This window comes from Polypterus senegalus, chromosome 15, assembly GCF_016835505.1.
Source record: "Polypterus senegalus isolate Bchr_013 chromosome 15, ASM1683550v1, whole genome shotgun sequence".
Lineage (NCBI taxonomy): Eukaryota > Metazoa > Chordata > Cladistia > Polypteriformes > Polypteridae > Polypterus > Polypterus senegalus.
The window spans coordinates 107,066,051-107,084,761 of record NC_053168.1 but is presented as its reverse complement, the minus strand read 5'-3'; the positions used below and the strand labels follow the sequence as shown (position 1 = coordinate 107,084,761).

The 18,711-nt window shown below is 41.4% G+C and overlaps 1 protein-coding gene across 1 annotated transcript in view; it reads right to left on the bottom strand.

Moving 5' to 3' along the window:
- Positions 1-18,711, bottom strand: part of itga9 (integrin, alpha 9) — a 336,927-nt gene that overhangs the window by 88,959 nt on the left and 229,257 nt on the right. The window contains exon 18 of the mRNA XM_039736193.1: positions 3,235-3,382. Coding sequence (XP_039592127.1) covers positions 3,235-3,382 — 148 coding nt within the window. The remainder of the gene's footprint in view (positions 1-3,234; positions 3,383-18,711) is intronic.

Sequence of the window (18,711 nt, the reverse complement as noted above, 5' to 3'; positions counted from 1 at the left end):
ATGATTTTGGCAGAATCGGTCAAAGGCTCGGTCGTGTGTCTGTCATTGGTGATGACATAAATACAGTTCTTTTTTTGGTGGATCTTTATCTCATTCCGTATCTGTCAAACTCAGTTTCACCTGAAAATCGCTTTATTGACTAATTAGGATTATAGTCCAAGTAGACGCCAGCCCTGCTCTGCTCCCTGCTGCTTTAGCCAGATTTAGCTGCTACTGAAGTGAAAGCCAGAAAGGTCCAATCGACTCCAGTGAGGCTCTAAGCTTTCAATTTGGTGATGACCCTTGAACACCTCTGGTCACCCCTTAAAGCTCCCAGTAAGAGTACGGAAAATATAAAGCTGTCAAAAATAATCTAGCGGAAAATAGTAAGCAGTACTAATTGCTGTTGCATTTGGGCTGTTAATAAAAAAAAGAGTCAGATATCAGAACTTCATCCAGGAAAAATACGGCTTAATTAAAGAAGAGTAGACAGGAAACGTAAAGACATGATATGCTGCCAACTTTGCTCAAAAACAGGATGATAAACTGCAGGCCATCTGAAATCCATTCGAATTTCTGAACTTTTTTAAGGTTCTTTTTTATTATTTCCATTTTTTTATTAAACGCCATTGAACGCTTTAAATCCAAACCATTTGTTAACATAATGGTAGTCTATAAAAGAAAAGTGAGTCCAGATTGGGGCTGCAGTGGAGAAATAAGTAGAGACAGCAGCAGAGACTTCCCTTGTGACAAGTAAGCTCCGAAATGTGCCTGATTTATATTTTACAATATATAATGCTTTTGTTTTCCTGTTGTGCTTCCACAACACACTATTTCAATATTCATAAGGCACACCTTTAAACATCATCATACTGGGACTGTACATACAGTATGGTACTTGCAAGAACTGTGTGGTGGCTGTGGAGGTGAGAACAACAAAACTTGGACTGCTACACAAATACATGGACTGAGCTTTAATTTACTGTACTCCGAATCAATCATGTTTTTGTCTGCATTGGGAATCTTCAGAAGGTAAAGGTACATAAAGCAGGACTTCATCTGCAGTACATTAGAATGACGATCAGTAGGAGCCACAAGACATCTCATCTTGGCACCTTACCTCATGCTGCAATTTAACCATTTTATTTGTTTGCAACCTGGATCAACAGATCAGCACTCGCCACAGTTACTCCCTAAAAAATGTACTTAAAGGTTCATTCATAAGCTAGCCAGACAATGATTAGATATCAGACATATAAAATAAATAATTGATTATGTGGTAGAAAATAATCCAGTGGTAATGGTAGTATTTTACCAATGACCATTAGAAGGTGACTGTGATGATGTAGCAATCAATCTTTACTTTATACTGTACAATGAAAAGCCACAACATTAAAACCATATGCCTAATATTGAGTAGGTCCTCCAAAACAGCTCTGACCCATCAAAAGATGGACACACAAGACCTCTGAAGATGTTCTCTGGTATGCGGCATAAGGACTTTAGCAGCATATCCTTTAAGTCCTGTAATTTGCAAGGTGAGGCCTCCATGGAATGAACTTATTTTTCTAGCTCATCACACAAACACTCGATCGGATTGAGATCTTTTGAATATGGAAACCAAGACAGCTTCTTGAACTCCTTGTCATGTTGTTCAAACTATTCCTGGACAAGTTTTCCACTGTGGAAGGGTGTATTATCCTGCTCAAAGAAGAAATTGCTTTCAGGGAATGCCGTTGCCATGAAGGTGTGTACGCGGTCTGCAACAATCTTTAGTTAGGTGGTATATGTCAAAATATAATCTACATGACACAAGGTTTCCCAGCAGAACTTTGCCCAAAGCATCACACTGCCTCTGCCAACTTCACTTTTTCCCATAGTGCATCCTGCTGCCATCATATGCTCAAGTAAACAATACATGCATGCTTGGCCAACCACATGATCTAAAAGAAAACATGATTCATCAGACCTTTTCTATTGCTCCATGGTTCAGTAAAGACACTCATTCTGACCCATCAGGTACTACCCAGCCCCATGCACAGCACACTGAGAACATTAAGTTTTCCACAATTTGGGCTGCAATAGCTCTTCTGTGGGTTCTACCAGACTGGCTAGTCTTTACTTCTCACATGCATCAAAGAGCCTTGGATGCCCATGACCTTTTTGCAGGTTCACCAGTTGTCCTCCCTTGGACCACTTTTGGTAGGTACTAACCACTACATACTGTGAAGCACCTGCCATTTTGAAGATTCTCTGACCTAGTCATCTAGCCATGACAAGTTGGCCCTTTTCAGAGTCACTCAGATCCTTACACTTGCTCATTTTTCTTGGTTCCAACACGACACCTTCATGAACAGTTGACTGTTCATTTGCTGCCTAATCTATCCCAACAATTGACAGGTGCCACTATAATAAGATAATCAACGTCATTCACTTTATCAGTCAGAGGTTTTATTGCTGTAGCTGATCAGTGTGTAATACTCTTTACAAATGTTGTGAGTTAATGATGTTTATGGACATCAAGACAGAGAGCCAGGAAAATTATGCAACATTAAAAAACAAGAGAAGAGAAGAAAGAACACAAAATAAGCTGCCTTTTAGGACTTTATGTGACATATGCCCTTACTGAGGGCATCTGTGTTCAGTGAAACTTGGTATGACGGATAGATAACCCTGTGCAAGTCCACATTATCATGCTTACACATGCATCCACACTCACTCTGAGATAGTTTATGCTTGCTGATTGACCTTAGGACAATTATGTTTAGGATATTCCTTCAGAAAATCAGTTAAATAAATCTTATTTTAAATGGTACACCAACCTTCACTCAGAGTACTAATATGGTAATTTGTATTTCAAACCACTTGTACATTTTTCAGTCAGCCAATTAACCTATCAGTTAGGAATTCACCCCATCCATGCTCTTTCTCAATTAATAAATAAAGCTGTCAATCAATTAATCAATCAGTTGAACATATTGTTGGTAGCTAAACTTTGGAACTTTAATCAGTAATATCTCATTTGTTCATTCCACTGTGTATTCTGTGGTTGGCATGGGTGGGGATATAGGAGGTTCTGGATATTTGATGAATACAGAAATAGGTAGAGTCTGCCTCATTGTCTGAAGACAGCCTGTTCACTTCACAGCACAAAAGCAGCATATCAAAAATATGAAAACAGTACGCTATATCAAGCAATAGGTCAATTGGACTTTCAAAGAATGATATGTGACTATAAGGCCATTCAGTTCTTACCTTCTGCCACACTTTGATGAAGTACAGCTCTCTGGAGAAATTGAAGAAGACATTGGTGTCATAGGCATCATCTCCAGCATTGGAAATGGTTACATTTAGAGATATGTTCTTCACAGCCCCTAGGGCCAAGTACTGTTTGCTTTCCATCCTGTCATGAGAGCAAAAAGGAATCAAAAACATCACATTAGTTTATTGATAAATGCTATGCAGCCCAATTACCACAATTTACACAAAATAATACACATTATGAAAGACTAAACACATATTTTAACAAGGCACTTGAAATATTGATAACCAATTGCAGGACATACTGGTTAGTATAGTGTACCCTGACTAGAGCTGCTGATTAGCTGTGCATACTGTATTTCTTGATAATTAGTCATTTGTACAGTGATATAAGTAACCCTACTCTATTCTGTTTTTCTTCTCGGTATCTGGATGTGGCATTTGGTGCTACTGCTCTACTGCCAGGCTGCTCTCCTAGATAGATCATCTCAGATAAAGGAGCTTTGAATCTTTGGATCTTTGGACTTCACTATAGAAAACCCAACATGGTCTCCAGGACTGTAACTTTGTTTTTAACTTTCGCTTTTACAATTAATCTTCTCTTTTGTCAACAGGACAAACTTTGCTTGTTCATCAGGTAATTAATGGACAGATATTGTTGATACCATCCATCCATCCATCCATTTTGTAACCCGCTGAATCCGAATAGGGTCACGGGGGTCTGCTGGAGCCAATCCCAGCCAACACAGGGCACAAGGCAGGAACCAATCCTGGGCAGGGTGCCAACCCAACGCAGTATTGTTGAAACCCATTTATTTAATCAGCTCTGTCTTGTTCTTAGTGTGTTTTAACAAATCTGCATTTATATGTGTACCAATTCTGCATTTATTAACTATTATAATCTGTACGGTACTTGTATTTTAACTGAGAATTGTTCACAACACTCTGTGCCTACACTCAGTGAAGAGAGTTATACAAAAAATAAGTTATATTGTATCATACTGTTATCATGAGGCAAACGTAACACACTCCTCTGTTTTACCTTAAACATCTGTGTAGTAATTCGTATTACAAAAAATGCTTTATGATTACATCAAATTATCATTTTCTTAAAGGTGTTTTCACATCTAGTTTATTTGGAACAGTTTTTTCAAAATTGATTTCCACCAGAGTCTGGTTCGTTTAGATTTGAATGAAGTCAACCACTCTGTGTTGCAGACCAGGACCCTTTAGAAATTGTGGTCTCAGTGCGGCATCACGCAAACCCTGGAGATAAATGTACCTGTTTGTTATCTGACATAAGACTGAGCTAAATGCAGGCAATATTGTGCATTATGGGTAATATCTGTGCATGCTGTGGTAGTCATGCTACAAAAATGCTGCAGGTAATTAGGCAATTGCATTATTAACATAAATACACACATCCATACAAATATATCCCAGTTCACACAGAAGAGCTTGCACAGTCGATCAGAGCAAGCCTAGCACCTGATTCAGGCTCGTAGCCAGTCTATCTCTTGGGACGGGATAGCAGTTGACCACCTCAAAAAAAAGTTGTAAATTCACTTGTGATCAGGTCATTTGAGCCATATACAAAGGTGGCAATAAACTTAAAGCGGTGCCCTGTGTGCCCAGCAATCAAAACCCCTAGTAATACACCACAACAGTGATGTGTGCAGGTGGCGTGATCTCTAAATGCAATTGCTCTTCAGACATGATACAAACACGTGGAGGCACATTGACTTTGATGCAATGTAGTAAATGATAATCAGATATTCCCATCCCCTGCCTTGAAGGAGCTCAACTCGGGCAAAACGTTCTTCCAGCTCAAGCCGAGGGTCCTTATCTGCGTGTGAGGTGAGGTTCCTGGAGATACGGAGCCTTGGCTTGAGCTGGCAGAACTTCAAGGCAGGGGATGGGACAGCAGGCTGCTTGCTGCTTGTGCTGATCGACACGTTTACAAAACAAAAGACGCTGACGGTAGAGGTGTGAAGGGATTTAAGGTGGGCCTTGATTAGAAGTTTTTTTGTAGGCTTCAGGAATTCTACTGTTAAAAATAAAGTAATAGATTTAAGTGATATGAATTTTTTATTAAAACCCAATTATCAGACTGATTTCAATTCTACACTTTAAACCAACGCATTCTGTGTTTCTGGATCATTGCATTTAGCTGCTATTGTTAATACATTTGCTTTGAAAACCACAATTTACTGTAAATGATGGCTGACAAATTAGCACATTTTTAACTTTATCATGAGAATGTTCACTTTGAGAAGTGTTTTTTTAAAATAAATGTGGACAGAGATATCTTGCTCTTGCTATATCTGTAAATGCTTTTTAAAAGCTGCTGTAGACACATGTTTTACATTTTTAGAATATCGCACTTGACATTTCAGTTAATCCCCATTGTATGTAGAGGTGCCATATAAAATAAACAAAATAAAACACATTTGTGAAACAATGAATTTTTCTGCACACTGTCATGAGAGTATTAGCTTAGAAAGGTGCTTCATAAAATGAATACTGGTGAGGACATCAATTCTGTTACACACTGCTTTGTCAGTGAGGTGTAGGGATTATATATCAAATAAACTGGGAACATTGCACTTGATAGTTTAGTAAATCACTTTTCCATTGGTTGCCACCTTAATGATATTACATGAATGACATCAGATGTCAGGAATATTCATTTAGCCCTCCTCCAACTATCCATCTTCCTACCTGTTGTGAGGAGCTGAGGTCTACCCTTACAACACTGGGTTCAAGGCAGAAACCATCTCTGGAAGGTACTGCACTTGATGTTTCACTTTGAAAGGAGCTATATAAAATTCTGGAAACTTGAAACCGGTTGCTTCTGGGTGATGCCACTGTAAAGTCATCCACTTCAAAAAGCACCATTATAATAATATTGAGAGCCTTCTGGATTATGTTATTTAATAATTACATTAAACGCTATTATGAGAGGGAACACGTTTGAAATAAGTCATGTAAAACAGATTTTGATAGCTTCTTGAAAATCTGAAATCCATAATTTTGTTCAGCACCACTCACCACTCACAATTTAGTGAAGATAATTACTAACAGACTTTTGGATATTGTAAAACAAAAACTTTGAATAAAACTCTGAAAGACGCTACAGCACTCAACATGCTTTATTTCTGAAAAGCTGTGCCCACATGCTCCTTTAGAAGGCTTTGTCCAAAATGCTCCCAATGAAAGGCGGTGTGTTCCAAAAGACATATTTTGTTTGCCCATAACAATAAGTTCATGAACGACTTGTAAAGTACGAAATGCATGCTTTTCCAATGAGTCGCTGTGCAACGTGCAGTATGCGGCTCTTTGAGCTTTTCTGTCCTTTCCTGACAAACACGAATGAGTAAGCACTTCTCATAGTTCTGTGGAACATTTCAGATCTCCTTGTGCTTTTTTCATATTTTCTTTTGTAATGAGATCTGGGAATCTTGAGTGGTCGCCAAATGCAATGCTTTTACAGTATTACTGGCACACATGCTCACTTCTTGCAGCTCTCTTTATCCTACATGTACACCTTTGTCTGAAAGAGTAAAATGAAATTAAAATCAACCTGCAAAATCAAAGGGTATGTATCTGTCAGAAAAAAGCTAAATGCTAAACATGTGAATGCTGCAATTGGAGGCAGGATTTGGACCATCAGCCCTCTACCTTTCCCATCGCCATCTTGATAAAATGGCAATACAAAGACAACTCTTGAGTTTTGTGCCACATTACATTTACATTCATTTCCTTATCATTTTCTTTTACTCAAACTGACTTATCAATGAGGTCAACATAACTGAGAAAACATCAGTCTGGGGCAATGTCTGGGAACAAATGTTACATGACAGAGTTACAAAATTGATCACCACAAGGGTAGCCTCACAGGGCCAGGCTGCTCTACAACCCGTTAAAAAGTGTGTAGTGAACAGCAGCGAAATCCGAAGCTGCAAGGGCTATATCTACAGGGCATCTTCCTAAAACATCTGCTCCAAATTCCTCCAGTCCGTGTGTTTAAAACTATCACTGGGGTTCAATAGAGAGCAAAATATACTGAACAAAAGTCTTGACGCTGAGAGAAAATAAAAAGTTCAAATTGTTGTTATCCATTCAGAAGTTTGATAAAACAAGGAAACTGAAGCTTAATAATTAATCTGCACATTGCAATGACTGCTGCGACAGTGGAGACTGACACACAGATGCATACACGCAGACCGCCGCTGCTACTGGGCTCTACATGTTTGAGAAGTGCCTTTGTCTGCAACAATATCTGTCTGTCATTTTAACTATTGCATCACTTTATGACATAACAGAAATAAAGTTTAGATAAGCATTATGGTCAATGGATACACAACTATTAAAATGCTGCAGCTATTTTGTCACGGCATGTTTCCAATTAGACAGTAATGTCAGATTTCTTTAGGTATTTGTTTAGACGTGTGGTCAGAAGGTGGATGTTGTGCAGCCTCATCTGTGTATCTACTGGTGGTGTTAGGCAGATTTGTTGATTTGTGGGTTTAAAGTATTGAAATCTGCAAATCCTGTGGCTCTTTATTATCAGTTAGTCTCTAAGTGGCAGTGCTTTTGATGAAGTGTGACACACTGTTTACTTCAAATACATATTTTGCAGTTCATATTTTATCGAATATAGCTGCCAATTGTTTCAAGCTTACATTGACACTGTGCTGGAGTTAACGCTGAACATCAGAGAGGCCACGCAGCACCTGCGACAACATATCATTCATGTTTATCATTTGTGCACTGATGTTGTTGAATCCCAATGTACAATCTGATGGTACAGAGGGGTTTTTCCCTTGCATCATCCCTTGAATTAGCATTTTCCTTCATTATAGACAGAAGCTTGCTGTCTGTCAGACCAGGTTAATGAGAGCAAATCTGATCTTTGCATTTCAAAATCATCACTGCTACTCTGAGCACCGCCTTCATGAGCCATTGGACTGGTTAAGAAATGTAATACTCAGTGAGCCATCAAAGTGAACCCCTGTAATTCTAAGCACAATTGACTCATGGTTGTTGGCTTCAGCAAGACTACCACAAGTGAAGAGCTCAGAACAAAATATGGCTAGTTACAAGTCCTAGGTTACAAAAACCCAACAGCTAGACAGAAATTCAAGAGAGTCTTCAAACACTTTTTAAGTACAATGAGGGAATCAGAATTTTGAATGGAGTTCAGTAGTTTATTCCACCAGCTAGGAACTCCACTTGAAAAGAGTCCAGACTGAGATTTGGTGCCCCATAGAGGTGACCTGAGCTCATCAGCAGAACTGAGTAGGAAAGAAGGACTTACAAGAATTCACAAGTGTCTCCATATATGTAGCTGCTGACTTGTTCATTACTCTGAAGGCAAACATCAAGGATGTGAACTTAATACAGGATGCTACAAGGAGCCAACATAGTGATCTGAAAAGTAGAATGACATGTGCCCACCATAGCAGGCAGAACACCAGATGTGCTGCTGCTTTTGGAATCATCTGCAGCAGCTTGGTGACACAAGCAGGTACTCCCGACAGCAGAGTGTTGCTGTAGTCCAGACATGACAGGACCAAAGAATGCCCATGGGGCTGTGCTGCATACTCTGCCAGATACGGTCTGATTTTGCAGATGTTGTATAGAGTGAATCTGAAAGACTGAGAGACAATTGCAACATGATCAGTAAAGGACAGCTGGCCATCGATCACCATTCCAAGGTTGAGTACAGACTCAATGACAAGGTCGGTGAAGGACAGCTGGTCACCAATCACCACCCCAAGGTTGAATATAGACTCAATGATATGGTCTCACTGACATGGTCAGTAAAGGACAGCTGGTTTTCAATCACCACCCCAAGGCTGAGTATAGACTCAATGACATGGTCTCAATGACATGGTCGGTGAAGGACAGCTGGTTATCATTCTCCACCCAAGGCTGAGTACAGTCAATGATATGGTCTCAATGACATGGTCAGTGAATGACAGCTGGTCATTGATCACCACACCAAGGTTTAGTACAGACTTAGTAGGTGCTAGCAATAATGATGTGAGCTGAACAGAGATGGAGTACTAAATAGATGGATGAATTCAGATAATAATAATGTCCCTCTTTGCCACATTGAGCTGAAGATGGCGTTCTTTTTTGATTGTGATCTTAGTTTCGACAAATAAATTAGTTCCATTGTAAAGGCTGTTTTTTTTCCAATTTAGGATTATTTCTAAAGTTAAGCCCTTTCTCATGTTTCCCTTACTAGAAATGGTTGCCCACGCCTTTGCCTCTCTTCAATTAGATTACTATAATTTGTTATATTTGGGTTTGAGTCAGCCTTAGACTACTCACTGGCACAAAGACAAGAAAGCTTATTTCACCAGTTCTAGTGTCTTTTTGCTGGCTTCCTGTTGCTTAGTGTATTTATTTTAAGATTTAATTGTTTGTTTTTAATGCACTACATGGACTGGCCCCTTCATAAATTGCTGAATAAACTATACCCTTATTGTCGACACAGATCACTGTGATCTTCTGATCAGCACCTGTTGTTGGTTCCACAGTCTCGTCTAAAACAAAGAGTGCTCAAGACTTTTATTCCATAGCGCCCATGTTATGGAGCAAATTACCACTTGTCATCAGATCAGATTCATCAATTATGCTTTTCAAATCTAATCTAAACTTGTTTGTTTTCTTTGGTTTATAAATGATTTGTTAATGTGTTCTTTTATGCACGTTTGTATTATTTTATTTTATTGTTTTCTTAATGTATATGTTACTGTATAGCACTTTAGTCACTTGATCCATTAGGATTAAAAGTCAAGACGGAGGTAAAGAATTTAGTGGTAATTACTGAACCTGACCGGAATTTTAAATCACATATTAATCATATTACTAGGACAGCATTTTTTCACTTAAGAAATATAGCAAAAGTTAGACCTCTTATAACATTGCAAGATGCTGAGAAATGAATTCACGCTTTTGTTTTCAGTCGGCTAGATTACTGTAATGCACTCCACTTAGGATTACCCAAAAAAAGACATCAATCTATTGCAACTCGTGTAGAATGCAGCTGCTAGAATCTTAACAAAGAAAAGAAAATCTGAGCACATTTCTCCAGTTCTGATATCACTACATTGGTTACCCGTGTCATTCAGAATTGACTTTAAAATACTGCTTATGGTTCACAAAGCCTTAAATAATCTCGTTTCATATTATATTTCAGAATGTCTTTCACCTTACACTTCAAATTGTAACCTTAGATCCTCAAAGAGTGTCTGCTTAGAATTCCAAGAGCTAAACTTAAAAGAAGAGGCGAGGCGGCCTTCTGCTGTTATGCACCTAGAATCTGGAATATTTTACCAATAGAAATTCACCAGGCTGACCGACAGAGTACTGCGGGGAAGGTAGGTTTTGCCGTCCCTGTAAAGCATGAGGGGGGATTCGCCGAAAACAGCCGTGACTTTAATAAGGAGGACCGGCAACAAGTAGGCAATTCCCCAACAGCAGACGCGGCGGTGCAGACTGCCAGCGGAGTAAGGAGAGCGAGTCCGCACGGGCTGGCAGGACAGGGGCTAATGAGTGCCCTGAGTCCTAGCGCCCTGCGCTCCAAGCCTGCAGCAGTCTCCTGTCGCTCTGCAGGGACGCAGACGGGGCTGGCTTTGAGCTTTCACCATGCTCAGACCCAGACCGTCAGGGCGTCCAAGAGGAGAAGGAGGAACCGAGGGGTGAATGCCGGTTCCTCCAATAGGATGGAACGTGTCGCTGGGTGCGCACGTCCAGTGAAGGGCCGTCCTCTGCGGAGGCAGAGGGAAAACCCTGGGCGGGTGGAGGAACCGCCTGCGAAAGCGGTCCCACCTAAGACGGACGGACGGGCATGGAACCTGCGGCGGAGGTGGCAGACAGGCAAGTCGTGGGCTGTCGGTAGGGGGGGAGAGCACTGCCGGTACGGAGACCGACGGAACGCTCGGGGTGAGTGTCCAGGCAGTGCTTATGGCCCTCCCTTTTCTCTTTTTACAGGACCGAAGCCCCGACGAGCACTGGAGCCGATGTCGCTAGGAACCTGCCCTCCTGGAACGGGCCGCACAGCGGGAGGACTCCCTGCTGGAAGGCTGATGGTGCCCCAGCTGGTGGGGACGGTGGAGGCGAGAGCGGCGCAGACCAGAGGGGCGCGATGGTGTCGGAGGGGGTGCCGAAGTAGGGTGTCCCAGGGTGCCGTGATGGACCCTGGGTGCGTAGTAGGACCCACTCCGGGGACGTGCTGCCCTTTCGGGAAGTGCCGCTTTGACCCATATGTCTTCGCTAGCGGTGGGGCACTGTGCCATCCGGCCGGGGCTGGAGCCCAGCCGGGACGCCCAGGAGGACCGGAGGAGGGCTTGTACCTCCTCCAGACTGCGAGGGGGCGTCCACCCTGGTTATGTTGGGGACCACAGGTAAAGGGCTTAGAAGCCAAGCCCTGTAGGGACTCGTGGCCACCGCCAGGCGGCGCCCCGGTGCCTGAATATCCCTGGAGCCCAGCACTTCCGCCACACCAGGAAGTGCTGGGGGGAAGACGACAGGGGACACCGGACGGCTTCCGGGTGCGCAGCCGGCTCTTCCACCACACTGGTGCGTGGCTACGGAGGAGTGCCGGGAAGCAGCTGGAGCCCATCCGGGTTCCTATTTAAGGGGCAGCCTCCCTTCAGTCGATAGCGGAAGTCGGGTGGAAGAGAGACGGAGCTGGAGAGAGGACTGGAGGCGGCCAGGAGAGAGGCATTGAGACTGTGAGGCCTGGACATTGGGGAAACGGTGCTGGAGGCACTGGGGCTTATGGTGCACGTGATTTGTATATATAATTGTAAATAAACATTGTGTGGTGGAGGCAACGATGTCCGCCTGTGTGTGTCCGGGTTCAAGTCCACAATGAATACATAATATCTTCATTATTTACTGTTCTAGCCAGTAGATTTCTATGTAAAGCTAAGAACCTACAGCTGAATGTCACATTAAATCGACACTATAAGGAGTTAAAATCAGAGAGAAGCACTAAAGCTGACATGAGCATTATGACAAAGTAATAGCCAACCACCTCTTGTAATAACCAGGGGCACGGTGGGGGGGGATTATGCTGTTTTTCAGGAGTTGAGAGCTATCCAAAAAAAAATCTGAATGAAAGATATCAAGCATCTCTAAAAGTCACCTGCTAGGCAAGAGGGCAAATAGCAACCTTGTGGGACAAGAGATTGAAAAAGGAGGCACGTGGAGGTCATCCCGAGTCATGCTGGATGGATGAAGTATGGCAGGCAAAGAGTTTTTCTCCATGCAGAGATGTTATTTATTTAAGAATTATGTTCCATTCCTTGTTTCTGGGCACCAAGTCAAAATCTGATTCTAACTAAAGAAAGCAACCACAAGCTGCACCCCCGGCCCCCATTCATTTCGACAGTAAAGAGTTCCAAGCACCGTCAAGGAAGAACCGCATGATCAAAGGGATATTTGGATATTATTAGCTGGCCCCTGTGTGCCCCCTGTACTATTAATCAAAAGATATGTGGCACCAACTCATATTTTCACACCAAAACACATTGAAAATTAAAAATATCCAAATGAAGCGAAGAGTGTAAATACAATGAATAGCAAAACATGAATGAATCTTCACAACAAACAGTTTTTCTCAAGTTTTTGCTGTTTTCAAAAGAAAGGCAAAGATCAAGCTGAGCAAAACACTTCAGATTCTAATTGAGCTACAATGTAAGCAAAAATAGGCAACACAGTGCATAAATACAAGCATACAGACTCATGGGATATGTATACACTCAATAAAGAGTGTCCATACACTAGTGTACTCATGTATTATGACCAATAATCCCAAACCCTAGACACAACCACAATGACACAAGTCCCGAATTCAAATAAAAGGTTTATAACAATAAAGGACCTCAACAACTGGCTTCTTTATAACAATAAACACAAGCACAACTCTCTTCTTCTCTCTTATCCTTCTCCTTTCACTCCACCCGGTAAGCTTTGTCCATCTTCCCCCTGACTCCAACTCACCTGGGTGAGGCAGGATGGCTTCTTTCATGTGGAACCCGGAAGTATTTCCAGAACAATTGCATTACCCATAGGAAGCACTTCCGAGTGAGATGGAAGTCTGAAAAACCAGGAATTATATATCTCCTGCAGTGTTTCCTGGTGGAGCCCATGGAACACAATAAGGCTGCCCCATGGGAATACAGTTCCCAACATGCTTTGCAGGTGATGCCACCTAGTATGTCAGGGGAGCATTAAATTTGGGACTAGCCTATTGGCCACATGTTAGTCACAAAGTGTGAAGGTCATTGCAATTGAAGCTCTGTGGCTCAGGTGTGGGTGACCACTACACTTCCTTTAACTGTTGGTAGAGAGTAGCACAAATACCTGTAGATAATCAAGTCTCGACTTTTGAACTGCCGCTGATTTGTTATAGTGCCACTCACTTCCCCCCAACTGAATTCAAATGTCATTGCTTCACAGCGATCACTCAGTACTTCCTGGGGTAAACCACTCGTCTTTTACATGTTGGTGCTTTGTGATGTTTGTTACATCACAGGGAAAACTCATTGTTCATTTGTTGGTACTTCACAGAGATCGACTGATACTTGACAGGAGAAAGCTGGTGTAGTGTAGTGGGTTGTAAAAGGAAAGTACCAGCTCATCTATTATTCACACCCATTCATCAATAAAACAAAAATTAAAGGGAACTTTGGCCATAAGTACGAATGGCCTCCAACTCAATTGGCCATAAATCAGCGCATGACTGTACACTAAAGCTCCTTTGGAACATTTTAAGGTCCAGGTCAAACAAAACTTGATCAGGTCATCTTCAAAAGGCCTTACATGAATACTATGTATGTAAATATATACTGTGTATATATATATATATATATATATATATATATATATATATATATATATATATACAGTATATACACCCATATATGTATATAAAAACACTAACACACACAGCATATATATTTAGATTTACAAGCCCAAACACATTCACACTTTACAATATAAAAACTTACTCACTCACACACTCTGTATAGGTTTCTTTAAATATGTATTCACACATGCACATACACATATACTAATATATATATATATATATATATACACACAAACATTCATATGCACACAACATACGGTACCCATACTCACAGTAAACATCTGTATTGAATGGGTAGACATGGGCCTTTTATTTATCTAAGACCCAGTAGTGTGAAGACTGCAGCTGCCACTAGAGGGTGCTATTAGCCGGTTACCACAGATCTTTATTAGGAGATCCTGATTCTCATGTCTGGGATGGCCCAGGTTTAGATAATGCAGGATCAAGCCCTGGCATAGACCGGCATATATTTCAAGGAGCGCTCACTGTCACAATGCCCAATTTAGAGCCACCAGTTAAATTGACATGCATGCCTTTGCAAGGTGGAATGAAATGGGAGAGTTTCACGTGGATATGGCAGGATCATACACAGACAGTGACTAGATGGGGACTGTAATCTGAGTCCCTGGAGATGTGAGACAGTAGCATTAACCACTCTGCCAAAATGCCAGCATGGTCTCACACTTTGTTTCATATACATAATGTATTGTACAGTAAATTGTCTGTGTGTGTATTATATGCATGCAGTAAAGCGACCTGAGCTAATCATAAATCTTAGTGCTCCAGTGGACTAAAAATCTGCATCACTAAATTTCCAAATTCAGCATCACTAAAACATTGGTCAGGAAAGTCATATAATCAATTAAATTTATATAATATATCACCATTAGTTATAAATAACTGTAGAGAGCTCTGATGCCTGTTGAGGAGTGAAAGAAAGAAAACATCTGCCTGCTCCATCTGGGTGAGAAAATGTTTGGGTTTTGGCCCTTGTCATGTATACACTGTGAACTTTTGAGCCTTTTCCAGCAGCCGAAGTGGTGTGGTCGAGTTGGGGGAAGGGAGCTGAGTTGGGGGGTTAGGCGGTGGAGCAAAGCTTGTGAAGTTCAAGGTGGGCCCAAAGCACAGGGACTTGTTAACAAAGGTACAAGACATAACACTGTATACTACAGCCCCTCCGTGTCGAGCCAAGTATAAAAATGGAATAAAAGCAGAAGATGGACAACTTAGGGCTTTCTTTTTTTCTTTTTTCTTTTTTTCTGGACTCTGGCCAAGTTGAGGCACGCTTTCTGGCACATCAGGTTATGTTTCAAGGGACACCCATGAAGTTGGATAAAGCTAAGTAAAGAAAATTTGATCAACTGGAACAGAAGTTAGTAACACTGATCCTGCTTTAGCTTTAATTTCTGAACATAGTATGGTTGTTTGTTATGAATTATATAAACTATTGGCATGCATGTGCAAGAGATCAGAAATGCTTCTGGCATAAAAGTTTGTTACAAAGCAGAGGTGCTTAAAATACAGGGCAACAGAAAGGCACCAGCAAGCCCACTAACTGTGCTAGGTGACCCTGGCAAGCAGAAGGCAGAACACTTTCAGGAGAGTGTGGTAGCTTTAGGGCCAGTGCCACCGTTAAGGTGAATGATGCAATCATCAAGGGCACAGATCATAAGGGGGGGGGTTAGCCACACTGGTTAGCTACCCAGCAGTCGGTTGGCGCACTAATAAGCTTGGCCTATGGGATGCAAAATAACCTAGCACTGGCACTAGCAGCAGCAGTATCTCTTGGCCACTAGAGGGGACACAGTCCCATCAGGATGACGCAGATAACGTTCAGCCTCTTCATTTTATAATTAAATTAACTGTCTCACCCAGCTTTACCCAAGAAAGACAATTGCCACATTCATGTGTTTTCAGACAAATGGTAAATCCGAGTTGTTGAGCTGAAAATTCTATGTGAACGCACTACCAACTCAGAAGTACAAGTCAGACAATTCAAAGAAAATAAGGCTATCCTAATTGTCCAAGTTGTGACACAACGATAAAACATATAACCTGATAAGGCCAAAATGACATTTTTTGGTGCAACACATTTAAATATTTATTTTTCTCTATATTTTAGTAGCCAGACCAACTAACAAATCAACAGTGACCTTGGGTTTCTCCGAGTAGTCTGACCGGAAACCCAAGTGAACGCGCTGAAGTGGGAAGGTGAAACACGGTCCCTTACTCAGAGATCCTGCAAGATGTTTGAACTGCAAGAAAAGGAATGCTCGAAATCTTGTGTGCCCCTGTGACAACTACCAACAAACACTAGCAATCCCAGGTTAGACTCCTGGGTAATCCAATTATCATCCCCATCTTAAAGACATGCGTTATTGGGTTAATTATTGCTTCTAAATTGGCCCATAATTGTGCCCCACAGTAGACTGCCATCTTTCTTTGGGTTGGTTCCTGCCTTATGCTCAATGCTGCTCGGATAGACCAGGGCTCCTCTTGACTGTACTGACAAGAAATGGTAAAATGGTAGGTCACAAGGGTAGAAAAGGTCATGTCAGAAGATGGAATAGGAATTTACATGTGCAAGGGTCAAACAAGTCAATCCATCAAAACCAAACCACACGTTAATCAAAACTCCTAGCCAGAAAAACACAGTCACGAGATGGTCTGCCTTAAACGAAACACTTAAAAAAATGTTAGAATCAAAAGTTTGAACAGTGATGGTTGTCTACTGCCAGCTTATACAGTATATCCTCACATCAATGACGTAACCAGAGAAGACCTCCGTGACCACACCACCAGAAACTACGCAATGTGACATGGAAACAGGACCACAAAAAGGTAGCACTCTCAATGAAAACAAAATGATGCTGAAGCTACCACCCTACCAGAAAGTATACAGCATTAGAACAAGAATGACAGAAGTATTATTTTACTTAGACACACCAGAGATGTTTACGACACTTGCAGCCAAAGAACAGGTGATGTGTGCATTCAGTTCAGGAGGACAATTCTCAGATCTCCATGGCTTTACACCATTACAGAAAGTGATTACTAACAGGGGGCACTGTCTTTCACAGCTGCCATTGCTAATTTCTGCCATGGTTCGCAGAACTATTATTAGAGAACCAGTGCCCTCCATTATTTTACTATTTGCTCTCTCTGTACCCTTCTATGAAATAAGGTATCCAGCCAGGAAGTTTTGGAATGGTGTCCCTCATGAACTTCTCGTGGAGGTGGTGGTGGTGGTAGTGGTGGGGCTTAACCTCTGTTCTAGCAATCACAAGGTCTGCTCCATTTGAAGTACACATAAAGGTGCCCGTGAACACAGAATTGCTGCCCTTATTACAAAACAGTCATTTTTTCCAAGTAAGAATAACAATGTTGGAAAATTCATCTGAGGACATATAGAGGCTCCTATCAGTGTCCTCTTGGACTCCATACTGCCCATAATGTGAAATTTAAAACTAAACACTGGTCTTCTTTTGTTACATGTTGCAGAAATACCAAATCTATATAAAAAAAACAAAACTTTTTTCTCCCTTTCTCTTTCACACACATACTTGGTAGATGAAGTAGAGTTAGTTGCACAACAGCAGCACAGTAACATTAGTGAAAGACTCCCAGCTCCGTGTCCCACAGAACTTGTGTTTCATTTCAGTCACTCTGCCATTCCTTAGCTGACTCTCTGCCAGCTCCTGGCTCCTTTCATTTTAGCATTCCTACAGTGGAGGACCGACAGCAAAGAATAAAGCTGTTTTAAAAATTACAAAAATTGGTTTATCGCCAGGTGACCAAGAATACAGTGAAGTACGTTTTATGAGATGGGGAATTTTGGTTAGTGCTGCCCCCACACAGCTCCTGGGATCAAATCTCAGGTTAGACTCCTGGGTTATCTGATTCTCGTCCCCAATTTAAAGACATGCGTTATTGGGTTAATTATCACTTCTAAATCGGCCCCCTGTGTGCTGGTGCATAATTGTGCCACACGATAGACTGCCATCGTTCCTTGGGTTGGTTCCTGCCTTATGCTCAATGCTGCTAGGATAGACCAGGGTTCCTCATAACTGTACTGACAAAAAATGGTAAAATGGTAAGTCACAAGGGGACAAAAAGCCATGTCTGAAGATGGAACAGGAATTTACATGTGCAAGGGTCAAGCGAGTCAATCTATCAAAACCAAACCACACGTTAATCAAAAATCCAAGCCAGAAAAACACAGTCACAAGATGGTCTGCCTTAAATGAAACACTTAAAAAAATGTTAGAATCAAATGTTTGAACAGTGATTGTTGTCTACTGCCAGCTTATATATCCTTGCATCAATGATGTGACTAGAGAAGACCTCCGTGACCACACCACCGGAAACTACACAATGTGACATGGAAACGGCACCACAAAAAGGTAGCACTCTCAACGAAAACAAAATGACGTTGAAATTATTTCCAAAACAAATAGTACTTTTAGATACTTACAACAATGACTGAATACACAGGTTAGAGAATGGGTGCATACACCAAAACATATACCGTATATACTCGCGGATAAGTGGCGACTTGATTTTATTGTATAACTTCT